Source organism: Delphinus delphis, chromosome 11 (genome assembly GCF_949987515.2).
Source record: "Delphinus delphis chromosome 11, mDelDel1.2, whole genome shotgun sequence".
NCBI classification, from domain to species: Eukaryota; Metazoa; Chordata; class Mammalia; order Artiodactyla; family Delphinidae; genus Delphinus; species Delphinus delphis.
Genome location: NC_082693.1, coordinates 25,040,133 through 25,067,879, shown reverse-complemented (window position 1 = coordinate 25,067,879; position 27,747 = coordinate 25,040,133). Strand labels below are relative to the sequence as shown.

General features: G+C 42.6%; 1 protein-coding gene and 1 long non-coding RNA gene across 2 annotated transcripts in view; one reads left to right on the top strand and one right to left on the bottom strand.

Annotated features, from left to right (window-relative positions):
- LOC132434472 (uncharacterized) overlaps positions 1-1,904 on the bottom strand; it is a 46,846-nt gene extending 44,942 nt beyond the window's left edge. The window contains exon 1 of the long non-coding RNA XR_009521309.1: positions 1,862-1,904. This is a non-coding gene — a long non-coding RNA (uncharacterized lncRNA). The remainder of the gene's footprint in view (positions 1-1,861) is intronic.
- Positions 1,905-2,556: 652 nt separating this feature from the next.
- The window catches only part of TMTC1 (transmembrane O-mannosyltransferase targeting cadherins 1), a 257,619-nt gene continuing 232,428 nt past the window's right edge, over positions 2,557-27,747 (top strand). The window contains exons 1-2 of the mRNA XM_060024531.1: positions 2,557-3,013; positions 19,880-20,057. Coding sequence (XP_059880514.1) covers positions 2,712-3,013; positions 19,880-20,057 — 480 coding nt within the window. The 5' untranslated portion in view covers positions 2,557-2,711. The remainder of the gene's footprint in view (positions 3,014-19,879; positions 20,058-27,747) is intronic.

The following is a 27,747-nucleotide window of genomic DNA, read 5'->3' as shown; positions in this document are numbered from 1 at the left end:
ACAGACTCTAGGTCCATCCACCTCACTACAAATACCTCAATTTCGTTTGTTTTTATGGCTGAGTAATATTCCATTGTATATATGTGCCACATCTTCTTTATCCATTCATCTGTCGATGGACACTTAGGTTGCTTCCATGTCCTGGCTATTGTAAATAGTGCTGCAGTGAACATTGTGGTACATGACTCTTTTTGAGTGATGTTTTTCTCAGGGTATATGCCCGGTAGTGGGATTGCTGGGTCATGTGGTAGGAACTGTTTACTTTTAAAAATTAGTTACTTATTACTTTGTCCTTGAGAGGACTTGAGGTATCTCATTATTTTAAAGTACATTCATCCCAAATTCATCATCCGAACTAAATAGAATGGAGATGCCAGTCAGTCTACAGCCAATCTTGATGAAACTCTCTGTGCTCAGAAACCTGGAATCCTACTTAGAGGTTTCCTTCCTCTTTGCTCCCTTTTATTGTCTTTTTGGAGTCCAGCTTTGTCCTTCTTCATTTCTCTCTATTGTCATGGAGAATTCTGATAAGTGTTTTCTTCTAAAAAAGATAACAACTCAGAACAGAACAGGGTGGGCAAGCTGTGCCTCCCACAAGGGTGATTTAAGGGAGAAAAGGCCTGTTCTCTTTAAAAATCTACAATTAGAGGCACTCTTTGGGAGTAAGATATTGTCTCAAGAAAGCCTCTATTAATTGTAGGTAAGGACTGATACATTGGCTTATTACACCTACTATCATTTCAGCAAGGACAAATTCACTGTCTTAGTCAGCTGTTAACTCAGAAGGTTGTTAGACTTTTATGGTATTAATCTTACACACACACACTTACACACGTACACAATTTGAGCAGCTTTGGTCATCCAGCCCAGTACTTAGCATATTGTAGCACAACATATACTTTCGTATATTTTTATTAAGTTAATGGGCAGGTGAAGAAGAAAGGCTGTAGTGTGTTCTTTGGGGAGATGGTTGACACAGGTGTGTGTAGGGTCTGGATATGAAAGCTACCCAGGGTTAAAAAGTTTTGATGCAAGGATGAATACATTTCTCAGTCACTAATTTCTAAGTCACTAAAAAAAAAGTGAAACGGATAAAAACATCCTGACTTGGAATATATTCGTCTTATTTCATTGAGTTTTCAACTGCTCAGATATATCTTAAATTTTTTAATAAATAAATTGGTGCCCTAAAGAGTCACAAAAACATTCAGTGAGTGTAAGAGTGATTTCTGCCTTTTTTTCTACTCTCTTTTTTTTTTTTTTAGATCATCAAAACTCTTAAGGATTTTGGAAGGATGATAATAATATGGCGAATTTTGTATATATTTTAAGTTTCTCTATCTGGATGCATCAGATTCCAGGTAACTTCAATGACACACAGCAATAGAAATTTACAAGGGCCTCAAAGAGTTAACAGATTTTTCAAACCTGGACAAATTCTACTGATCCTCATCTCAACGGTATACTTAGCTTATTTACATATTATAATTAGTATTTTTTAAAAAAGAAAACAACCGTTCAGAAAAACTGGAAGATGGGAAGCCAAAGCCAGAGGCCTTAAAGCAGTTTGGTTTTTTGTTTTTGTTTTAAATCGTATTGACTTAGCAGGAAGAGTTCAAACACGCTCACAGCGTAGGAAATAATCAGACCCAAGTGACCCACTTAGATGGGAAGAAAAAGTAATTTGCTTGGCATCTCCCAGATTGTTGTAAGAACCGTAGTAAAAAACAAAACGAGGAGGAATGTTTCAGAAGCCAATTCGGAGCCCAAACCCAAACCAAAAATCGAACCTGAGACTTTATAAGGGTGAGCAGAGCAATGGGCGGTAAAGGAAAACAGCCGATGGCTCCTCGGAACAAACCTGGGCAGGGCGGGCAGGAGACGCCCCCGCCAGGGAGACCCTCGCTCGGTTTTCAGAAAGATGCTTCAGAGGCTCCATTTCCCTGCGGTTTCCACCCCCGGAGGCTGCAACCTCTGGTCGCGGGGCGGTGGGGACCGAAAGCCCGGGAAGGAGACCGTGGAGGGGACGACGGGACGCGAGCGCGAAGCGGGGCGGGAGAGCGTGGCCCGCGGGCCGCCCCTGCTGTTGTCCGGGGTGCTGAAAAGCCGGGGACGTCCCGGGCGGCGGCAGCCACTGCTCCCTCCCTGAGGGCGGGCGGGGGGTTCAGGCTGAGCACTTTGCTAAGCCCGTCCTGGCCCGGGGCCTGGAGGTGCCCACCAGGAGGCCCTCCCCGGACCCTTCTGGGGTACATGTTGGGAGGCGGAGAGCATCTCGGATGCCCCTTCCCCGCCGCTCCGGGTAGCCCCGCGCGGCGACCCCGCTCCACCTGAGCGCTGACTCTCGCCGCCCGGCGCCGCTGCGCCCGCGGGCTGAGCGCGCAACCAGCCGGGGCGCGGGGGGAGGGTGCGGGACATGGGGGCGAAAGCGGCGCCGGTCCCGGGATTGGGGGGTGGAGGCGATTGAGAGCGGGGCATGCGCAGTGGGGCGGAGGAGGTGGCGATGGCCAGGGGAGGCGGGGGGACTGCTGTTTATTTGCAGCTGGGCCAACTCGGCGGCGCAGGCGGCGGCGGAGCGCGGGGCGCTAGCGGCAGGTCCAGCTGCCGCCGACTATGCCCGAGCCCACCTCCGGGCAGCCGCCGCGCGCCGCCCGGTCCCCGGCTGGGGACGATGCCAGACGCCCGGGAGAGGCCAGGGCAGCGGCAGCGGCGCGATGGTAGTGACAAGCTCTGCCCGAGGCGGCGGCGGGGACCGCGCGCCCTCCAGGCGGCGGGGCTGCGGACTTTCGGCGCCTGGGGCCGCGGCGCTGCTGGTCGGGGCGAGCTGCCTGTGCTACGGCCGCTCCCTGCAGGGCGAGTTCGTGCACGACGACGTGTGGGCGATCGTCAACAACCCCGACGTGCGGCCCGGCGCCCCGCTGCGCTGGGGCATCTTCTCCAACGACTTCTGGGGCAAGGGCATGGCCGAGAACACCAGCCACAAGTCCTACCGGCCGCTCTGCGTCCTCACCTTCAAGTGAGTCCCTCACCCCTTGCTCGCGGCCGCCGCCGTTTCTCCTCAGCCCCAACCCGGGCTGGGAGAAGTTGCGGGACTGGCTTGGGGGCCGTTTCTTTTCTCGCCGCCCCTTCCCCTCCACGCCTCCCTCCTCTCCAGGCTGCCCACGCTCCTCTGCTCAGTGGTCCTCCGCCCGGCTGCTTGGGGCTCCCGGGGCGGTTCAGGAGGCGCGGGCCGGGACTTGGAATTGAGTTTCTCGAGAGTCTGCACTCTGGGCGGGCTGGTCTCTGGGGCCAGGGCTGGGAGGGGTCTGGTGGAGCCCACCCGCCTCCGCGCAGCTCACCCCCGTGGTACGGTGGCCAAATGAGACCAGCGCGGGCCCAACGAGCTCCGGGCGGGTGGCTGTGGTGGTGAAGCTTCGAAGTTGGGGGTTTCTCGGCGGCTGCTGGTGAGCTGTGCGGACGGGGAGTGTGTCAGCTCCTTGGGAGTCGGGAGCTGCCAGGGCTTGCGTGGGTTTGGGGAGGAGCAGCACAGCGGGCAGAGGCGCTCTCCCGACCTGCAGACTTGGCTGCTCCTGGAGCCTCGCCGATCTTCGGGAAGGGCTCCAGATTTAGACTTTAAAAGGTGCAAAGGAAGGCAGGAAAGCGTGGGATCCTCTGGGGGTCCTGGCGTCCCAGTTGAAGTAGTGTTTCTTTTACAATCTCGGAGTCATGATTCAGCATTTCAAGTGTGAATAAGGTGCAAAGGGAATCGGGAGAACGCCAGGGTTTTGCGGGCTGGAGTATTTTCTTGAATTTAAAAGACGGCTAGCTTCAGGTGGAAGGGGAGAAAGGCTGATGCCAGGGGAGTGCTGGCTCGCGCGTCATGAGCTTGACTCAGCTCCTTATAATTTGGCTCAGCATTTAAGCTTAAAATGTGCTGGACAGAACTGTTGAAATAATATTGGTTCAGTAACATCAGCGTTTTAAGCATTTTCCAACGGGTGTAATATGAACCCGTCTTTGTGGTACTGGTCATTCGAGACAGGGTAAACAGCTTGAAAAGCCTGCCCAGGCCGGGAGGCCGAGGTCTCTTGACAGGTGGCTGATAACTTAGAAAAGGAAACCAGAGCGATTGTACTTAATTCTTCAACTGAAAGTTGAATGTTTTAAGGCGGGTGAGGAAATAGCACATTTGACTCTGAAGAGAGTATTTTATAAACATTTATCCTTTTGGAAAGCGGTTTTGTTTTTCAGCTGAAAGATAATCTCAGCTACTAAGTTGCTCAGTCCGTTTTTTCCCTAAATGTTTCTTAAAATGGCACATTCTTAGATGGCACGATATGTGTATAACTTCTAAATTGACCTGCTTTTTCATTTATTACAGAGGTTTGTTGATTAGCTTAAGGTGTGGTAGCTCACAGCATGAGGTGTGCTGGGCTTATAACAGCCACGGAGACCATCTAGGTCCCTCCTCTGAGCTTTTTCCATGTACAAAGATCAGGGTCAAATGCCTGTGCCCACTTGGTGGAGGGTGGGGAAGAGTGTCTTCACTTCTTGACTTTCTAAAAAAAAAATTTTTTTTTAATTCGTGCAGGAGGTGGCAGGGACAGAAGAGAGAGAAGGGGAGGAAAGGAGTAGACAGTGAGGCAAGGCCGTTGATGAAGAGGAAAGCAGGCGGTTGTGCAGAACAGGGGCAAAGGAGAAGGAGAATTGAGGGGGCAGGGGGCACCTCTTCATTTATGATGCTCACTGGTTATAAAAAGCAGCCTGGTTGCTAAGATGCATTGCTCTTTGCAGAGTGTGTCTTACTGGCTGTGTAAGATATACCTTTTTTTTTCGAGATTGAGTTACAAGTCTAGGGTGCACTAACTGGAAAGTAATAGTGCCTCTTCAGAAAGAGAAATTTAACTAACCTTTCTGTACTCACAGGCATTGATTCGAATAAGATGTGGAGGCTTTCTCATCAGTCACCTGAGGTGAAACTGCATCTTCCAGCGCAATAGCGTGAGGATGGGCATGTATAAGGGACGCCGTTAACGATGTTAGGCCCACACAACTCTGAAGATTGTTGTAAGGAAGGACAGAAAATCACATTTATTAACTATTCAGTGTGAACCAAGCATTGGCCTAGGAACTTTACATAGATCATGACTTTAATGATTTTTATTTTAGGTAATCGGTGAAAACACAAAGTGGCCTTTGAAATATATTCAAACTATCTTAACTGTATCTTAAGCTTGTTTGAGCAGAAATTTTGAGACTTGAAAACCATTCAATTAATTAATGATTAATTTTGTTGTAAGAACACCTAACGAGATCTGCCATCTTAAATTTTTAAGTGCACAATACAGTATTGTCAGCTATAATGTTGTACAGCCGCTCTGTAGCACTTATTCCTCTAGTATAATTGAAACTATATACCTGTTGAACAGTAACTCTTGGTGCCCCTCTCCTCTCATCCTGCCCTTGGCAACCACCATTTTACTATCTATTTCTATGAGTTTGACTACTTTAGGTACCTCACATAAGTGGACTTCTGCGACTGGCTTATTTCACGTAGCGTAATGCTCTCCAAGTTCTTCCATGTTGTTGCACATTGCAGGATTTCCTCCTTTTTAAGGCTGAATAATATTACATCGTGTATATATATCACTTTTCTTTATCCATTCATCTAACGATAGACACTTAGGTTGTTTTTATATCTTGGTTATTGTGAATAATGCAGTGAACACGGGAGTGCATATATCTCTTCAAGATCCCGATTTCAATTCTTTTGGATATATACCCAGAAGTAGGATTGCTGAATCATATGGTAATTGTATTTTTAATTTTTTGAGAAAGCTCTATCCTGTTTTCCATGGTGGCTGCACCATTTTACTTTCTAGCCAATAGTGTACAAGGGTTCCAAATTCTTCACATCCTTGCCAATGCTTACCTCTTTTTTTTCATAAAAGCCAACCTAACAGGAGTGAGGTGATAACTCATTGTGGTTTTGATTTGCATGATTAGTGCATGATTTGCATGATTAGATTTTGATGATTAGTGATGTAAGCATCTTTCCAAGTACCTATTGGCCATTTGTATGTCTTCTTTGGAAAAATGTCTATTCAAGTTCTTTGCCCATTCTAAAATCAGGTTATTTAATTTCTTCTGCTTTAAGTTGTAGGAATTCCTTATGTATTTTAGATATTAACAACATATCAGATATTTGGTTTGCACATATTTTCTCCTCTTCTGTAGGTTGCCTTTTCACTCTGTTGATTTGTTTCCTTTGCTGTGCAAAGGCTTTATGGTTTGATGTAGTCCCACTTGTCTAATTTTGCTTTTATTGTTTGTACTTTTGTTATCACATCTAAGAAACCACTGCCAAACCTAACATCATGAAGTTTTTCCCGTGTTTTTCTTCTAGGAGTTTTATAGTTTCAGGTCTTACATATAAATTTTTGATACATTTTTGGGTTGATTTTTGTGTATGTTGTAAGATAAGGGTCTAGTTTCATTCTTTTGCATGTGGATAACCAGTTTTCCCAATACCATTTATTGAAGAGACTGTACTTTCCCCGTTGTGTATTCTTGGAACCCTTGTTAAAGATCAATTGACACATATATGTGGGTTAATTTCTCTATTCTTTTCCATTGGTCTATATGTCTGTTTTTATGCCAGTACTGTACTGTTTTAATTACTGTAACATTGGAATATATTTTGCAGTCAGGAAGTGTGGTACCTTTAGCTTTGTTCTTCTTGATCTATTCAGGTTCTTTTGTGGTCAGTATGAAATTTATGATTTTTTTCTTTTTCTGTAAAAAATGCCTTGGGATTTTGATAGGGATTACATTGAATCTGTAGATGGCTTTGGGTGATATGGACATTTTAACAATATCAAGTCTTCCCATTCATGAACATCGGATGTCTTTCCATTTATTTGTGTCTTTAATTTCTCTCATCAGTGATTTGTAGTTGTAAGTGTATACATTTTTCATCTCTTTGTTTAAGTTTATTCCTAAGTATTTGATTCTTTTTGATGCTATAGTAAATGAGATTGTTTTCTTAATTTTGGATAGTTCATTCTTAGTGTATAGAAATATGGCTGATGTTTGTACGCTGATTTTTGTATCCTGCAACTTTACTGAATTTGTGTATTAGTTCTGATAGATTTTTGGTGGCATCTTTAGGGTTTCTGCATATAAGATCATGTCATCTGTAAACAGTGATAATTCTACTTCCTCCTTTCTGATTTAGATATCTTTTATTTATTTTCCTTGCCTAATTGCTCTACCTAGGACTTCCAGTTCTATGCTGAATAGAAATGACAAGCGTGGGCATTCATGCCTTGTTCCTGATCTTAGGAGGAAAATTTTCAGTTTTTCACTGTTGAATATGATGTTAGCTGTGGCCTATTCATAAATGTTCTTTATTATGTTGAGGTAAATTTCCTATAAACCTAGTTTGTTGAGAGTTTTTTACCATTAAAGTGTGTTGAATTTCATCAGATGTTTTTTTCTGCATCTATTTACGATGATCATGTGATCTTTATTGTTCACTTTGTTAATGTAGTGTATCACATTAACTGACTTGCGTATGTTGAGCCATCTTGGCACCCCAGTGATAAAAGCCTTGGCACCCCAGTGATAAAAGCCATCATGGTGTATGATTTTTTTTAATGTGTCGTTGAATTTGGTTTGCTAGGATTTTGTTGTGGATTTTTACATCTGTGTTCATCAGGGAAATTGGCCTATACTTTTCTTTTCTTGTAGTGTCTTTATCTGGCTTTGCAAACCCATTTTTTAAAAAACACGTTGAATTTTGAGATAATTGTACATTCCCATGCAACTGTAAGTAATAATATAGAAATCCGTCATATCCTTTATCCATTTTCCCTGGTGGTAACATCTTGCATAACTATAGTACACAGTCACAACCAGGGGGTTGACATAGATACAATCCACAGTTTTTATTCAGGTTTCATCAGTTTTACATATATTCTTTTTCTTCTTGTTGAATGTATATTTAGTCTATGCAGTTTTATCATGTGAGCCTACCATCTCAGTCAAGATATAGAATAGTTCTATCACAAAGAGCCTTCATGTTTTCCTATCATAGCTATAGACACCTAATTGATAACAGCTACTAATATGTACTCCATCTCTATGTAATTTTGTCATTTCAAGAATGTTCTATTTAGAACCATACAGAGTGTAAACTTTGAGACTTTTTTGCACTCGGAATAATTCTCTGGAGTTTATTCAGATTGTTGCATGTATCAGTATTTCATTCCATTTTATTGCTCAGTAATACTCCATTGAATGCATGTATCACAGTGTGTTTAGTTATTCATCTGTTAAAGGACTTCTGGGTTGTTTCCAGGTTTTAGCTATTACAAATAGTGCCACTACAAACATTCATTTACAGGTTTTTATGTGAACATAAGTAGTTGTTTCTCTGGGATACATGTTCAGGAGTACAATTGCTGGGTCATATGGTAGTTGCATGTTTAGTTTTTTAAGAAACTGATAAACTGTTTTCCATCCATCCTATCAGCAGTGTATGTTTCTCTGCTTCCTCACCAGATTTGGTATTGTCACTGTTTTTTATTGTAGCCATTCTGGTAGGTGTGAAGTTGTGGCTTTAATTAGCATTTCCCTAATGGCTGATGGTGTTAAATTTTTTTTCATGTGTCTATTTGCCTTCTGTATGTCCTCTTTGTTAAACTTTCTCTTCATATTTTTTGTTGATTCTCTAAATGGATCTTTTTCTAAATGTCGAGTTTTGCGGTTTCTTTATACATATTAGATATAAATCCTTTGTCAGATATGTGGTTGGTAAATATTTCCTTCTACTCTATAGGTAGTCTTTTGAGCTTCTTAACAGGGTTTTTCCCTGTGCAAAACTCAAACTGATTTTTTTATTAAAAGTATTATCTTTGATTTAGTGCATGAATGTCACACATACTAACGGCTAGAAATTCCCTTAAGAATAAACAATAAAAAATTTATTTATTTATTTATAAAGATGTGTAATGCTTTTTTTTTTCTTCTTTTTAAGTTTTTGGCTGCACCAAAGATCCGTACTGGGGATCTTAGTTCCCTGACCAGGGATCAAACCTTTGCCCCCTGAGGTGGAATCTTAGCCGCTGGACCACCGGGGAAGTCCCTGTAATGCTTGTTATTATAAAGGTACTTACTTGTGTAGAAAGAGACTATTCACAGTTTTTCTCACATAAGAAATGGGCAGCAGTTGAAGTGAGGAAATGGATTATTAGAATGTCTCCTTTTACCAGTTTGGAGGGCAGGGCACAATGGAAAATGAAGGCAGCTTATGAAGGTGCAGTGATTTGTATCATATCAATTTAGCTAACTGGAACTGCGACTTAGAAATTCCTTTCCTGTGTTGTACAGGGCAAGGGCTGGACAGGAGAAATTTCTTCAAGGTTTGGAAAGTGAAGGTGAAGTGGTTACCGACGAGGATTCTTGGCCTCCTTAATCAACAGAAATTGAACTGAGGCCAGACAAATTCAGGCAAGGCTTTACCGGGGCCCCTGCTGCAGCAGGGGGCAGTGAGAACAAGCAACAGGTTCCCTTGCCTGTTCTCGCTTCCAGAGGGGGGCCAGCTTGTTCCTTACATGGGGTGAGGGTAGGAGTGTGTCCAGGGGTCAGGCCAGAGGGGTGACTTAGGTGGTTTGCCCACCCATTAGGTGGTGTCCGGTGCAGGGGGCGTGCGCAGCGTCCTGCTTGTGCTCAGGGCCCTTCAAAAGTGGCAGTTGGGTTTTTGGTCTCTTTGAATGTTTTATCCAGAATTTGCCCCAGCTGGGCATGCAAGCAGTTATTTTTAGTCCCATATAGTTTCTTTGTATTTTGTTGCTCAAGGAGAGGTTTCTCCAGGTGCAAGCATTGCAGCACTGCAGCAAAGGGTCTCAGGTTCCAGCCTGTCTCAAAGTGGCCATGTTCCCGAAAGTGCAGTCCCACTGCTCACCGCTGGAAAGCCAGTACTTGAGAGGAAAGGTTGGTGGAAAAGAAAGTTTGCTTATTTCGGAGGCGACAACTGGGGGAGAAGGTGGACCCATGTCCAAAGTCCAACTCCCCACTGACAATCAGCGGACAGGAGCTTTTAAAGGGGTGTTTCAGGGATGTATAGGCGGAGGGAGGGGGCCGTGTACAGGAACAGCACAATCAGCTCTGACAGTCATCTTGAACTTGGTCATGCGGTGGTGGTCTGATCAGCATCATCTTGATTGTTTTAAACACAGGGTCAGTCCCAGGGTTGGTTTGTGCCCATTTCTTTGAGGCCAGTTCTTGGAATTGTGGCAATTTATGTGATGGCTACAGTCTGGTCATCATGTAGTTAACTTCTTCCACCTGATGGGGGTTTCAATATTTACAAAACAGCTCAAAAGATATGGCTCAGGATATTATCTATAGCCCTTGAGGAGGAACTAAAAGTCCTTGACTTTGCTTAATGACTAAACTATTTAGTCTTGTTTGACTGCTTTCCTTTGCTTCTGCATTTTCTCACTTCTCTGATTAAATTTTTTCTTTGACTAAAGATTTTCTACAGACAAAAGGCGTGCGGAGGACATGGGATCGGGGTGGGGTGGGGTCTGTCCTGGGAAGGCCACATAGGGTCCTGTTCTGTTTCAGCCATGTACCCACTCAGAAGGTGTGTGTAGGTTTGGTGTGTCGCAGCTCATGCTGGTTGCCCCAGGCTTGCTGAGTAACCTGCTCTGGTGTGCAACAGCAGCTAATTCTGCAGCTCCTCCGGAATTCTCCAGATCTCCTTTAGCTACTTGGAATCACAGTGCAGGTATGTGTGCAGCACTGTGGAGACTGCTGGCCTGTTTGCAAGCCACTCCCATAGTTAAAGTTGGAGCCTAGGAGGCTGCAAGAAACAGAAGTGTATTCTAGTTAATCTTTGTGGGTTCCAGTCGCTCCTTCCTTTCCCCTACTTCAAGTCCATCCTTCCTTCTCGAATGCCTGCCCTGCTGGCGTTCCACTTGTTATAGACACAGGAGCAGCAGCCTTGCATAGGCTATGTAAGGAGTTCCCATGATTGTGGAAGGTCAAAACTCTGCAGCAAATTCCTGCTGCTGTATCATTCCTGATCTGCTTCTCTGGTCAAACTTTAACTGATACAAATAATAATTTCTTTGTGTTGCTTGAAGTGAATTTAGAATTCTAATGAATTTCTGTCTCAAGTCAAATCTTCTGTTCAGTCTTTTCATAATCTCATTTCCAAGGACACACAGGAATATTTTTGGACTGTTGTAGAGCAGAATCAAAACATCTGTGAAAACTTAATCTGCAGCAGTAACCTTTTTTATTTTTCTTCTTTATCCTTCACTGGCCATGACATGTTTTTCACTGTGGAATCAGGTGAAGCACATTAAGTCACTTTGTAGACACTGAATTGACACAGAACCAAACCTCGTAATGCCCATAACGCCCACCTTGAAAAATGGTCCTGATTGATATAAAAGGTGCTTAGCTTTTAAAATTTTATTTCCTTTCTACCCCCCTTTCTCTTGAGGAGAAGCTCCTGCTGGATTGTTAGCGGTGCCATTCCATATCAAGAAGCAAGGAGAAGCTTCCTTCAACAAGAAAGGACCAGCGGTTTTTCCATGTTAATGATGGGGAAGCGAAGGCAAATTAAATGACCTCAATTCTCTTTCCAGGTTTAGGCTGTTGAATCATAGTATTCTACTAGTTCGCTATAAAGTTTTATTTTATTGAAGGCTCTGATGGTAATATAAACCAGATGAGTGAAAGTGGCTGGTTTAAAATGTCAGAGTTAAAAAATAGAATATCTTAATATGTGCAGCTGTAAGGATTTGCAACATTTTAATGTTTAGATCTTGAGAGTTTTTTTGCATCAGTTTGCATCTTCTAGTCACAAATGATATGCCAACCATGAAAATCAACTCTAACCGCTGTGCCCAAAACCTGAAAGAAATGGTTTGATTTGACCTCTATGGGAATTCATTTTGAGATAGTCTATTGCTACAAGACATAATTCTGTTTTCTAAGTCTGTGATAGGAGACAAGTGAGGACTGTTTAGGATGTTTGACTAGATTGTCTAGGATGTTCAGTGATGGATGTAGTTAAGGAAAAATGTGATTGGAGGCAATAAAGATTTTATAGAGAAAAATGAATAAAAGAAGTCCTCTGAAAATTTCATGCCAAACTAAGTTTATCTTAGAAACCCCAAGACGAGGAGGTTAGCATCCTTGCCTGTTAGGATATGCTTTAGATGTAAGATAGCCTTTAGGCTACAGTCTGTCTGGTGGTGTAGGAGGGATAGAAAATGAGAGGAATATATTTCTGTATCATGAGGGTATTTTTTGTGTGTGTGTGTGGTATGCTCTCACACATCTCACTATCGTGGCCTCTCTCACTATCGTGGCCTCTCTCACTATCGTGGCCTCTCCCGTTGCGGAGCACAGGCTCCGGACGCGCAGGCTCAGCAGCCATGGCTCACGGGCCCAGCCGCTCTGCGGCATGTGGGATCTTCCCGGACCGGGGCATGAACCCGTGTTCCCTGCATCGGCAGGCGGACTCTCAACCACTGCGCCACCAGGGAAGCCCCAAACATATATACCTTTGAAAGAAAAAAACATTTGCTAAAAATTGACAGCTCAGTTATAGGTATAACTAACTATATTATATTTGGTGTTGATCTGTTCATTTTTGTTATTTATTGCCTCACTTCTGGAAGATTTTTCTTCTGGGACTTGCTTCCTTCTGTGGTCACTGATCTTCCTGCCCTCAGTTTCCTTACCCTTTCTTTGATGCAGTCGCTACTCTGAATACTATGTGACAACAGAGACTGTAACGGCCTCCTCCTGACCGGCTCCCTTTTGCCTGACCCCTCCCTACAGCTTCCTCAGCCAGGTGAGGATGAGTTTTGCTTTGGCCTCAGGGCACCATCTCCCTGCTGCACTTTTGTTTACATTGGTGCCTTGGAACGCATCCTTTGGTTCTTTATATACATGAAGTGATGACGAGTTGCTGATTTATTCCTGGTCCTGGAGGGAATGCAAAAGAAGAGCAACTAAAATGATTAAGGGCCTAAGGGATTCTCCTTAGAGGAAAAACGAGAAGAACCAGATGTCGTTGTTTATTGGCTGAATGATCTAAGACTATGGAAAGCATTTAGAAGTATGAGAGCTGTAATGAAGGCAGGAGGTAAGAAGAAGAAAAATGAACGGGGATATAGGAAGACGGGAGAACTAGAACCGGGCTGTGGAAAGTCACCCGGAAGGTGTTGGAGAACCCATCATTTGAGACACCAAAAACAGAAGATGAGGGGTACATTTAATTTTTTCTTTTCCCAGGTTTATAGTCTTACTGGAAAAGAATGTATGTTGTGTTGTTGCTGAGAAAACTGGATATTTTCCGGCAAGCATGGCAACCATATGCAGCCTTACCTTAAGCTTTGAGACCTGGGTATTGTTCTGAGTATCACCTGTCTTGAATCACTGGGTTGCTTAGGGCAGACCTCTGGGCCCCATCTCAGATCTACTGGCTTAAAATATCTTGGGATGGGATTAGGGAATCAGCGGTTGCAACTAGCACACTGGTGATTGAGAATCCAGGGAAGCACTGGGACTCAGTGGAAGTCTATGTTTAATGAGGTTGAGATGCCCAAATCTGCCTGGCACGGCAGAGAAAGGACTCCAGAAGCTCATTGAGATAGGAATGTCGGGGTGCATTTATCACCTCGTCTGCACACACCTCACTCCCACCCTCTACTGCATTCCCTGAGAGGGCCAGGTGCTTCTCCCTTCATTGAGACATTGAGAAATACATTAGTGAGGGAGTGCCTGCAAGGTTGGGAAGCTCTGTGTCGGCTCTTTTCTGTAGGCCGAGTGTGATGTGGGAGATGCTGCCATTGAGGTGGGTTTTCCGACTCCACTGGGGGTGATGGGATCCTGGAGTTCCGGAGGCCAAGTGACAGAGCTTAGCTGCCAAAGACTAGGTGAGAGCATTTGCTATGACAGGCATGAGGATGCGGTGATAATCAGAATGTTTTGACCCACAGGGATCATTGGTGGTGGCATGAAGTAGTCAGGTGGCCCTCTTAAATGTTACTTGATCTATATACCAGGAAAATTGCAGGTTCAGGGCCCAGAACTAGACACGAGTCACGGCGATGGAACATCACGACCTCTCACGCAGTTTCCAGACCCCTGCCAGTTCATTGACGTACGGCTGTTTGACTGAAATAGAGTTGGGGTCCCCTTGAGGAGGGACCCTAGTATATTCCCTAGTAGAAGTCTCTTGCAGAGATACAGGCTGTTTTTATTTTTTTCCTAAACCAGAGGTATTTTTCAAAGAAGAAAACTAAAAGAGAGTAATGGGCTTTACCTAGAGCTCTAGGCTGTGAGGTGTGCGTTGCTGGATGAGGGACAACCAATGACTTTCTTCTCCTCTCCTACCCCTCTTCCTGTGGCTGCTTGATGCCAAACTGTGTGACCCTGTGACCTTTCCTGGGAACAGGTGCCTTCCGATTGCTGTAAGCTCAGTATGGCCCCCCCCCTTTCTGGGCACTTTTACGAAGAGGCCGAGGATTTCAGACAGAGACGGGGCTCTTTACGTTCTGTTTGCCAAAATCTGGAAGGCTTTCAGCCAGTAGGCATGACTATCAAGATTATTTTAGAAAAAAACGTTGTTTTACTTCCTATTGCTTGGCCTACCTTTATATGAGAAAGGAAGGCTAAATCAAATAAAGTTAGAGATTCTTTGAATAGAAAGAGAAAGATGATCTTTTCCAACTTCCAACTTCATGTAAGTTTATTTGTTCGTCCAGTAAACCTTCACTTAGAATCTACTGTGTGCTAAGTGAGATGGATACAGTGACAAAAAATTAATTTCTAAAAATGTATGAAAATGCTCATAACATTTGAGGAGTGTAGTAAAAGAGTTTTAAAAAACTGATTAAATTCTATGATGGAAGTACGTTCAGGGTGACGTGGAACCTGAGAGACTGTCCTCCCTAGGTGGTGTTTAAGGTAGGCTGTTATCGCATCTCTGTGTGGACATTTCTGGTTATCCCAAACACCGATTCTAGTTTTAGATCTTACATCTTTCTCTGAGCTGAAGTCTGCCTCTCAGTAGTTAGTTAGCAGGCCCCGTGGCAAACTGTGAGTACTTGAACCACCTAAATGGGCACCCAGGTATGTCCATGCAGCCACGGAGGCCCAGAGTTGCCAGGTCTTCTAATATTTGAAGAGAAGCTGGAAGTTTTTATATGAAATCACCTGTTTTATTGTGTGACGAGCATGCACCAGGCACTGTGCTAGACACTGGGGATGTAGCCATGAATATGTCAGAGAGCCTTTCCCCTGGAGAACTTGGTATCATTTCTGTCTGCCACCTTTCTCCAGGCTGAGTGTCCCCCATTTCCTCAAACCTATCTCCCTGTGACATCACTTAGAGACCCTTCCCCCAGCATCCTGGAGCTGTCCTGTGAAGGTGCTCTGGCGTTGAAGTAGCACCCTGAGGGGCTGCTGCCCCACACTGGACACCACCCACGTTCCCTTTCCCACTTGCACAGAGAAGGCCTCCCTCTTCCTTATCTCTGTACCTGGTAGGTTCTCCTACTGCTAGAATTCTCTCACTTTTAATCATCTTTCTCTGTTTCTCCTCTCTTTCACCTGCTATGCTGTTAACTCTTCAGTAGCCAATGCTGTGTCTTCTCTTTGTATCTCTGGGCTCCACGTTATACCTGGCATCTAGCAGTTGCTCAATAAATATCTGTTGGAGTGAATTGAAATGAAAAATATTGACTTAGGCGGTTCCCTGACTGTCTATTGGTAGTTTGGTCTGTTTCGGTAACCAGGACACAGTAACTCGGAGCTTAGGATAGAGTAACAGCCCTTGGACATACCATGTGTAGAGTTTTAATCTGGATTGCGAATATCTTGTTCTCTTTTATGTCCAAATGTGGGTCTTTACTGTTACCCATATTCTGTCGAATCCTCTTAGAATGAAGTAACAACTTCAAGCATTTAAATTCTTTGTGAAACTCAGTCTCCCAGTACGGTAACTAACTCTCCTTCCCAGATACAGGCCTTCTGCAGGTTTGGTTAGCATATACTATAGATTCGTTTAAGATTTTGGTAAAAATATTGAACAGCTCAGAGATATTATCAGAACCTGTGACGTACCCTGGAGGTCTCCATCCGAGGAGACATTGATTTATTATTCACCACTCTTTGTGTGTGCTCAAACCTGTCTTATTCTATCTTGTATGCAAGGAGATCCTGAGAGAGTCTGATAAATGTCTTTGTTAAAATAAAGATGTCATGCATCTATCACATCCCGTCTCCTATTAACATGTGAATTAGTCAGTTAACTCCCTTTTTGTGAACCCCTGTTGGCACCCAGAATCAGATTCTTTTTCCAGGGCTCACAAATAGAATAAGTTCTAAAATTTTGTCATCATTTCATCTTAAGCTCACTTGTCTATAATTTGGAGAGTTCTTTCTCCATCTTTTAGACATTTAGAAAACTCTCCTAATTCTAGATTTTTGGTGATTTCTCAAAGCTTAGATTCACTAGTGTCAGGTACATGTGAGAGGCTTTCACACTGCTACCTCATCACTGCAGTGGTTCCCCATTCAGCAATTAAAAAAACATATTTTGGCATCTACTTGAATTCACTTAAAACACCAGGCACTCTGTCCTAACCGATTTCCAGATATAATCTATATGGATAACATCTGCATATTTTCAGATATGACACATATGGACACAAAGGTGACTCATGCCTACTATTTTATATCATTTTGGAAGGGGAAAGGAATGTATGTTAATTACCTCATAAAAGTGTGGTAATATAGTACGGTCGGTCGTCTTCAGTGATGCTTTTTACTTTCCAAATGGTTGAATAACAAATAAATTAGAAAAATAATAGGTCTTTTGTTTTCTTTTTAGAAACAGTGCTATTATTTGTAATCCAGAGTTATGATCTAAAGTATAATATGTGTGGGAATAGTCAAATCCATAAGGGTTTTGGTTTATTAGGTGTCTTTCCTTCTCTGTATTGCCGTTTTTGTAATTAACACAGTGAGGTGCATCTTTTAGATTGACAGGGCCATTTCCATCTCTTCCTCTACTCACACTCACAAGACTTCTTATGGGAGTTTGCTCCCACACCAAGCAGTTCTCCGACACCTGCTGGGTGTCCTAGAATTCGATTCAGTCCTGACACTCCCTACCTGGAGTTAGCATCAGATCCGCCCAGGGAAGGGCTTGGTTCTACACGATTGCCCCACTTCAGACACCAGTCGCAAGTACTGGGTCCCCAGGTTACCCCCATTTATGTCTGACCTGGCTACAAGTTGGGGGTTCCCAGAACCCCCTCCTCAGCTTTGATAATTTGCTGTAATGGCTCACAGAACTCAGAGAAACACTTATGTTTACCAGTTTATTACATAAAGAAGGGTATGATAAAGTGTACAGATAAACAGCCAGGTGAAGGGATGCACAGACTAAGGTCTGGAGGGTCCTGAGTGCAGAAGCTTCTGTCCCTGTGGAGTTGGGCTGCATCACTCTCTGGGCATGTTGATGTGTTCACCAACCTGGAAGCTCTCTGAACCCCATAGTTCAGGGAATTTTATGGAAGCTTCATCACGTAGGCATGATCGATTATTAACTCAGCCTCCCTCACCTATGCCCTCCCTGAGGATGGGGGTAGGGCTGAAAGTTCCAAGCTTATAATCGCACGTGATCTTTCTCGTGACCAGCTCCCATCCTGAAGCCATCCAGGAGCCCAGTAAAAGTCACCTCATTAGAACAAAAGACACTCCTATCTCCCAGGGAATCCAAGGGATTTAGGAGCTCTGTGTCAGGAACCAGGGCCAAAGACCAAGGATTAGAACAAAAGGTGCTCCCATTGCTCTTATCACTTAGGAAATTGCAAGGAATTTACGAGCCCAGTGCCAGGAACTTGGGGGCAGAGACCAAATATTAAAACAAAAGACGTTCCTAGCACGTGTATCACTTCGGAAATTACAAAAGTTTTAGGGCCTCTGACCAGGAGTTGGGATGAAGATCAAAATATATATTTCTTACTATATCACAATATCACATATATATGTATATATATATTTTGAATACTTTTCTGGTTATTTCCTTACAGAAAATTCCTAGAAGTGGAATTTTTGGCCAAAAGTTGTATAATTTTTAAAGCCTTTGATACATGTCGACAACCTAGAGACCTTTCAGTTTGGGCACCCACCTACCACATGTGAGATTGCCTGTTTTCTCTCATTGAGATGGGTGTGAATGAATTTTAAATGAATGGCTTAGCTGGTCTGGAAAACTCAGCCTGATGAAGTGAGAAACAGTGTAAAATCAACCTCAGGGGGATGGGCTGTCAGGGAACTGCACCCCCGTTCCCCGAGGATAGGGACTTAGTCTTGTCCTTCTCAGAGCTCCGCCATCCTGAGCTTTCTGATTTCCGGCAGCTCTATCGGCCTGTGGGTGTCCTCTTTTACTGGAATGGGAGGGATGCTGTTCTCCCTTCTTTAGCTGGACGTGCCAGTCCCCTAGTTCACTGCCCTTTCCTCTTTCCTTCTGAATGAGGTATTTCACACTGGGCTCCTATCTTAAGGATCTTGGGGGTGTGCGCAGACTCATGGGTCTGTCAACACAGCTGTCTGGAATCTTGCTTTGGAGCCCTGGAGTTGGATCCCTCACGGCAATTCATTTTTCTAGGCTTAGTTAGGACCATGATTACTTCAGTGGGAATGAAAACTGAGTTGATTAAGTGACTATGACATTTAGATTCATATGTCCAAATAAAGCCTGAGATGTTTAAAATTCTGTATGTTAAAGCTGTGTATGAATCAAGTCAAGTGTTTAGAATATGCATATGCCATCGCTAAAGTTGACTTTTAGATTCTTCATTGTTTTTGGCAAACAGGAGGTGTTTGTGTAGGAGAAGCAGATCAAGAGCATGAGAATAAAGATGTGGTATTACTGTTTTGGTAAACTGGGCTGGAGTCTAGACAGCTATAGGCAGTACCACTTAGGGTGTGTATGCTCTCCCAAGAGAACCCTTCCCTATACAATTGTATCTTTTCTATAACCCTACAGGCTCAGTTGGGGACATTCTGTCCTGTTTTTAAATTAAAAGCTACCTTCAGAAGTCTCTCTGTTGTGCATTTCTGTTTTAGGAAAGTGTTTTTTAAGATGTTGAGCAATTAATTTCCCTTCTCTTTGTGGTTCTCTTTTTAGTTTCTTTGTTGTAATCCTAGAATTCAGATTCTGAGATCTATAGGAATTTATGTTAGAAAACATTTAATACAAATTCTGAAATGCTATGTTCTTTCTCATCCTTATAATTTCTGCTACAGCTGGTAATTGTGGATAGGTGCCCTGAAGATCCCTTGTGGAGTGGTAATTAACGATGATTCCTTGTGCGTAATCTGAAAATTTGGTTCCTGGTGGCACCGTAGGTGAGAGAACACAGTCATACCTGGTTTGTCTCAACCTTGACCACAGCCGCAGTTTCCTGCTCTCTTTCTAATCTGTGGTGGCCATAGCTCTGACCCACAGCGCTGTGGACTTGCCTCTAACACTCAGCTGCTTAGGAAGAGGTGGCCATGATACTGGGGGGTGTTTGCATCAGCCAGGGAGTGAGGGAAAAAGGGGTGGCATGCCTGTCTGCCTGCCTTCTCAGTGAGGCCACAGTTTTCTGAAGTAATATTGTATTGCATTTGCAGTGATTTCTGCAGATAGCAAAATTTTTAGATAGGAAAAAAATTACACTCAAATGTGCAGAATCACCTGATATTGGGAATTATTTAAAAATAATTGAATAACTTATCTTTTAAAATGATGGATTTCCTTTGTTTGTGCTTATGTTCTGTTTGTAGCTAATTCAGTTTTTGTTTGTTTTTACAGGCTAAACATCTTTTTGACTGGCATGAACCCATTCTACTTTCATGCAGTAAATGTCATTTTACACTGCCTAGTGACCCTTGTGCTGATGTACACCTGTGACAAAACTGTCTTCAAGAATCGTGGACTTGCTTTCGTTACAGCATTGCTTTTTGCTGTGCATCCTGTTCACACAGAGGCGGTGAGTGTCATTGGAACTCAATGAAATAATGAAGCAAAAAAGTGATCCTGGGCTTCCTGGTGGCGCAGTGGTTGAGAGTCCGCCTGCCGATGCAGGGGACACGGGTTCGTGCCCCGGTCCGGGAGGATCCCACGTGCCGCGGAGCGGCTGGGCCCGTGAGCCATTGGCCGCTGAGCCTGCACGTCTGGAGCCTGTGCTCCGCAAGGGGAGAGGCCACAACAGTGAGAGGCCTGCGTGCCGTGGAGAAAAAAAAAAAAAAAAAAAAAAAGTGATCCTTTTTCCCTTTCGAAATCATGTGAATTTAAAGCTCTACTAAAGTGTTTATCTTTATATATAAATCATTCTGCATGACAGCTTTTCTTTCTGAATGTTCAAATGGCCTTTACTGCACCTTCAGGATTTCACACCTGTTTTTCACACCTGTTATTATTACAGGTGGCAATAAATGACCACAGTTCTTTATCTGCAGAAAATTTAAGTCCTAATGTGTTTTAAACAGCAAGGGGCATTTTGAGATACTTAACGCTGAGTCATTGTTCGTGCTCTACAGTTTTTTAACCTTTTCTCACTCTGCTTTATGTTTATAATATTCATGATGCACAACTGTAAGTGCTAGGTGAGAGACTATAAAAAGTTGAACTAACATTCTTCAAGTTAGACACATTTAGGAGACTTACCATCAGTTTTCCAAGTTATTTAGTATGAATTGTAGTTATTTGGTGGATAAGGAGAAATTTATTTAGAAAATATAGATAGTTTAGATCTGTGCTCTTATTTAAAATATGGACTTAATCATTCACCAAGATGGCGTCATCCAGCTAACCTTGTTTCACATCTCAATAAACACAGTTGGTTTATTTCATGTGTATTGCTAGGGGTGGATGAAGACTTTCCAAGGGGTATGTGGGTACCACAGTTTTAAAAGAATTGTTTCCAGAGGCTCAGATTGCATCCGGACACTTTCCTGCAGCTCACATCTGGGTCTGAGTGCACACCTGGGGGAAAGGTGTCAAATTGATTCTCCTCTCCCTGTTCCCCTTTCAATTGCCTTTTTCTTATTTAAAGAAAAATAAGGAATGTCTTGCATACATTTACTATGCCCCAGGGGTACAAACAGGCACCTTACAATGAAACAATTTGATATATTGGTGTCAGCCAGGTCTCCTCTAATTAAGGCATCATAAACCCAAAGTAGGGCTTCTTGTCTTTTTCTGTCTTTACATATTTCTGTGAGGAATGCAGCATGGCATTAGAAGTAGGCTGTGGTGGCCTGTGAGATTCTGGTTGTCATGGGGATGTATATAATATGTTCATTTGATCTGACACAAGAAGTCTGATTTGGCCAATTGGCTTAATAATGAGAAATGGTTAGGCCATATGATGGACGTTTGCCACAAACAAAATTCTAAATCTGTAAGCTCAAGGTTTTGACACAAGTGAGAGTGATAAAGAGCGAGTGATAAAGAAGAAAATTATTTTATAAAAAATTACTTTCTTAAGGGTACTTTTTCCAGCCCTTTCTGGGTATTTTGGACTGAACAAGGTACCTGTAAGTGGAAGACTATTAAGTATAAGTAATAGTCCTTTGCAATTAAGTATAAGTAATAGTCCTTTGCAAAGTCTCAGTCAAGCCTTTTTGCTGTACTTCTGAGAAACTGTGAAAGCAAACGAAACTAATAACAGGTAACTCTAATGATGGGTACACTTCATTTATTTGCTTTCAGCCAGATTAAAGGAGAACCTGATAGAATTGTCTGCTGGTAGATCATTAAACATTATGCAAGATGATAGATCACCATGATTTTTCAAATAACTTGGGTGTTCAAAGAATTAAGTCACTGTATAACATGGCTACTTCTGTCCTCATTTATGTAAGCAGTGTTTAAATACAAAAGCTACGGATAGGACTGATGCCGCATGCTTTCTTATTCTAACAAAAAATAATATTCAGTCATAGATAACTGAATTTATTAAAAAGAAAGCTACAACTGTATTATTAAGAGGTGTATGTTTTATATTTAATAATTATTTATCATTTTTTCTAACTTACGATGTATTTAATAATTGAAAATAATAGTAATTGGACTAATAATACAAAATTGAAAATTAGCACTTAGGTGTTTTGATCACAGGAAATTTAAAAAATAAATTTAATTGCATATGTATTTTTACTACAGAGAGAGATAATAAGTAGAATATTTTAAAATGTAACTATAACACATTAAGAAAAAATGCTGAGGGGGAAATAAAATGGAAATATGAGTTTAAGGGGAAAGTGTGTAAGAGGTCTATCATTTAGAGAAGAGCCTGTTCATATTTGTGTAAGGGGGACATGATGAGCTTCAAATTGCTGTGGTATGTTTCAGGTGCATTTGGTGCATTTAAAGGAGTAACATTATGGCGTTATTTTAAAATGTCAGTTTCTAAAATGCACAGGAAGTTAGATCCTTTGAATTATTTAAAATTATGATGAAAAATTTTGGATGTGAATTTTAAAAGATGAGAGCAATGCATAAGTTTTCAATATGATTGTTAGATGAAGAGAAATAATCAAGGACCACTACTCCTAGCCATATAGAATATATGACACCAGGTCAGTGGCAATGTTTTAATCTAAGCCCATCAACAATATTATGTTTCTGACAAATAATTTCATAAGTAGAGTTAAAAATTCATGCTTAGAGTGTCTTGGAGAAAATTTTTGTAGGAAAGAACAAATGAGTAGAATAAGAATGGTCCTAATTCTGTGCTTGCAGAGAGGGAGAGCATAAAATGCAGGTAATCTCAGGCAGTGTGATCATGAGCTAGCTGGAGTTCTAAGAAAAAAGGAAAATCCTGTTAGCAAAATGACCTGTAAGAAAGGGTTTCACAAATACCGTATGTTAACACATATATATGGAATCTAAAAAAAAATAATGGCTCTGAAGAACCTAGGGGCAGGACAGGAATAAAGACACAGACATAGAGAATGGGCTTGAGGACTTGGGGAGGGGGAAGGGGAAAGCGGGACGAAGTGAGAGAGTAGCATGGACATATATACACTACCAAACATAAAACAGCTAGCTAGTGGGAAGCAGCTGCATAGCACAGGGAGATCAGCTCAGTGCTTTGTGACCACCTAGAGGGGTGAGATAGGGAGGGTGGGAGGAAGACGCAAGAGGGAAGGGATATGGGGATATATGTATATGTATAGCTGATTCACTTTGTTATACAGCAGAAACTAACACACTATTGTAAAGCAGTTATGCTCCAATAAAGATGTTAAAAAAAAAAAAGGTTTCAAGCAGCTTTTGTACTAATCGGAAAAAAAAAAAATCCATGGTAACACAATTATGGGGACAAAGGAGCCTGAGAGCTAGACATTTATTTGGGGAAAAATCTTAAAGAAACTATTTGCATTCACAAGGAGATGGGGGAGGCATAAGAAGGCGAAGAAATTTGACCTGTATAATAAACTATACTGGAAAGTAAAATCAAGAGACTGTTATTTAATTATAGATATTAGTTCAGGTTTCTAGAAAGGAGGGCAGAGAAATAGAGAAAAAGAAATGTGTGTTATGAAAACATAGTGATACATTATTTAAGAAAAAGAAAAACAGACCATAGTGTGATGAAAAAGGAAGTTAGTAGGATGTGTCTCCTCTTTGTTAAACAAGAACAAAAACGAGACCATAAATTACAGCAGGAAGGATGGAGGGCTTAACTTGCGGGGGGAGGGTTTAGTGTAAACATGTTGATATGATTAAGGATTTGCTTTCTTAATTACGTAACCAACAAATTGTTAAACGAGTGCTTGCTTAGTGCAGGCCCTCTGCTAGGTGCCAAGGGGGTATGTGGGTGGGCAGTGGGGTCCCTACCCACAGTTTGTTCATAAGCTCCTAGAAAAGCCAAAGAGCGTACACATAAATACATACAAGACAAAGCAATATGTTGAATAAAACTGAAATTCCAGCGAAGGGAAAAATTATTTCCAGTTTAAGTAGAGAGGAATAAATTCATTTAGTTATGTAATTTTTCAACAAATATTTGAGTGACTATAATACAGTCAATCAGTGCAGGGCTATAGCAGTGAATAAGGTAGACCTAGAGCTTTCCTCATTGAAGGCCTTGTGATTCTTGGGTTTCCTGACAGTATATTTCTTGGGAAATTTATGTTTTTCTGAATCCCGAATCATGAGAAAAATCAGTAGAGAAATTGGGGAAATGGGGAAATCATTGTAATTCTCCTATGAGAATTAAAACTTAACAATCATCGTAGAGACATTACTGTTTGAAGGAATGCACTTCTGTCCAGTCAAAAGCAAGAGCAGGAAATGCTGACACATGGAGTTGAAGGTTAGGGTTGACGTTTCCACAGCTGGGACAAGAGTACTTAGGAGAAAATTGGTCATGATCTAATCAGCCAGTTTGGCTTTCAGCTGTTGCCATGTGTTAAGTGTGTGTTCCTGGCTCAGTCTGCCACCAATAGAACTCATTTTGCAGGTAAAATAATTAATAAATATAATATAATAGTGATAGTGCAAGAAATAACAAGTTTTGGGGGCAAATTAAGTCCTTACTTGTCAGTTTCCACATGTGATTCTGTTAAGCCTGCTAGGAGATCTGAATGTTACATTATTTGAATTCTACTCAATTATGTTCACTGATTTTTTTCAAATGTTTGAATATTTGTTAAAGGAATACGGTTCCCAGGTTACAGCTACCTGCTTGGTGATGGAAACTTGAAGCTTAAGGGAAGAAATACATGCTCTCCATCTCTTTGTATATTTGACCAAGTCCTTTTGTACTTCCCAGCACCCTAGGTTCAGCCTGCGTTGTCACGGGATCAAGCCCAAGGGGTGACAACTTGACGTTCCATCTTTGCTTCTTGTTGCCCACTCCCACCCCCTTTTCATGTATTCCATGCTCTCATCACTTTAACCTCCCCTTCCAGGAACACCCAGTATGCTTTCAGGACTCTCTTTCCTCTGCCTGGAATGCTTCTGCATTCCCTCTCTGGCCCAAGATTCACATCCCCCTGTCTTGAGGTTCCTGAAGTCCTCCTTGCTTGACCTTTAAGTCTCAGTGAATAAGGCCAGCCTTTCCACGAAGCCTTCCCAGATCCTACAGTCCAAATTAATGCCTTCAGTCTTCTCATGGCAGTGATTTCTCCCCTTTACAATACATGCAGTTTCCTTGTAACCTCTTAATACCCTCTTTGACTCCTCACCAGACGTTAACTGCTTGGGGCAGGTTTAATCCCTCCAGCTGGCATAAATACCTGGCAAATAGGAGGCACTTGTTAAATGTTTGTTGACCGGCGTGAAACATGCAATTACTGAACAAGATGATGTTGACAAATTGACTCACTGTGTGGCTAGTCTGGCCAGATAGTAGTTGATGACAAGCACCTTGTTTTTAAGACACTAACCCCCTTGCCCCAGAGACCCCAGCTTAACAGGGATACAGAGTAGGTGTTCAGTGACTGCTTGGTGGTTTGGAGCTGGCAGCAGAATCTCTCAGTGTTAGCACTGACATTTCAACCCCCGCTCTGAGCTTCTGCTCCAAGGGACACTCCATTCTTCAAATCTGGGCGCGTCCAGCTGGCACACGCTGCTATTGCTGCTGCTGTTTCCCGGCAGAGCTAACTGACTACAGTTTGAGAAGCAGGGCTTCAGGCGCCTTGAAGGCATTAGTTATGCCTGCCTAGCTTGTGATTGCCTCATTCCAACTTGCCACACCCAATATCAGCTTGCCAGTCCTGCTGTTGTCTGGGTTGGCCACAGCAGTAGTGCTGTGTTGGGTGTCCCCCTGGGCCCAGACGCCTGGGCCTTATCCCAGGACTTTGTTGCTGGCGAGCTGGGCTCTCTGTTTAACCTCCCAGAGGCCTTGCTGGTGATGCCGAGCTCAGTGCTCAAAGGGGCGGTGCCTGTAGCCTGAGCAGGCCTGGGCTTCACAAGTGAACCGTGTGCAGTTGTTACTTTACGTACTGTGACTCTGAGCTGGGCCTTGACACCGAGGTGAAACCACACTGTCACTAATAGACATATTGGATTATCTAATAACGTTAACATAAAATATCATACATGTAAACCTTAAAGTAAAAAGATGGTTTCCATACATCACGCAGAAAAACCCGTCTCACTGTTAAGAGTCTCACCCCCTTTCTCTGCAGGGAAAAGGAAGAAAGAAGGGCATCAGCAATGAGTGGGCACTTTGTATATATCATCTTACTTATTACAACAGTAACGTGAGTTAGGGGGTGTAATACTCATTTTAAAGATAACAAAACCAAATCTCAGAACTTAAAGATAACAAAGTTGAATCTCCCTCAGTTGGTTAGGGGAGCCTGTATTCAAGCCTTGGATGGTCTAGCTCAGCGGTCCCCAACCTTTTTGGCACCAGGGACTGGTTTCGTGGGAGACAATTTTTCCACAGACCTGGGGTGGGGAATGGTTTCAGGATGATTTGAGCACATTACATTTACTGTGCACTTTATTTCTGTTATTATTCTGTTGTGATATATAATAAAATAATTATGCAACTCACCATCATGCAGAATCAGTGGGAGCCCTGAGCTTTCAGTTGCTACTCACTGATAGGGTTTTGATATGAGTCTGCAAGCAGTTGATTCATTATGGTCTCTGTGCAGTCAAACCTCTCTGCTAATGATAATCTGTATTTGCAGCCGCTCCCGAGCGCTAGCATCACTGCCTCAGCTCCCCCTCAGATCATCAGGCTTTAGATTCTCATAAGGAGCGCACAACCTAGATCCCTTGCATGCGCAGTTCCCAGTAGGGTTCACGCTTTTATGAGAATCTAATGCCTCCACTGGCCTGACGGGGAGCGGAGCTCAGGCAGTAATGTGAGTGATGGAGAGCGGCTGTAAATACAGATGAAGCTTCGCTCACTCACCTGCCGCTCACCTCCTGCTGTGCGGCCCGGTTCTTAACAGGACACAGACCACTACCATCCGTGGCCCGGGGATTGGGGACCCCTGGTCTAGCTCCATGTGTGTGTCATTGCCTCTCCTTTATGACTGCAAAATTTGCTTATTATATGAAGATATTTATAGGTATATTTCCCAGAAATCTATTTTCCACTATTAATTGTTGATTGATTCTCCAACACACCATGGGCTTCACGTCTTCTGTGATTTGGGTAAGGCTGTTTTCTGTGCCTGAATGTCAAGTCTGTTTATTTCCCTTGCGAATTCTTCCTCATATGTGACCTTTTCTTTGAAGCATTCTTTGAACCATACCCCGTTTTTTTCCTTTACAGTTTTATTTCCTGGATTTCAAAAAATTAAGAGAAATGTACACGTTTGGAGTAGTGAAATAATACAAAGATTTATAAATGGCCATCTGTCCCCACCCTTCTTCCATTTCAGTCCCTTTCTGAAGTAACACAATAAAAAAAAATAATTTCAAGCTTAAAAATGTAGTGACCATGCACTCTTTATCCAGAGTCACCAATTTTTAACATTTTGCAGCATATGTTTTATCATCCTTCCACTCTTTCTCCTTCAATATATAAAAATATTACTTGCTTTCTGAAGCATTTGAGAGTAGGTTGCATAATTCATGCTCCTTTACACCTTAATAATTTCGTTGTCTATTTTCTAAAACCAAGGCCATTAGTCACTGTTTCTTTTTAGCCTCTTTTAGTCTTAAGTTTTGAACAGTCACCAGTCTTCAGTGTCTTTCTATTA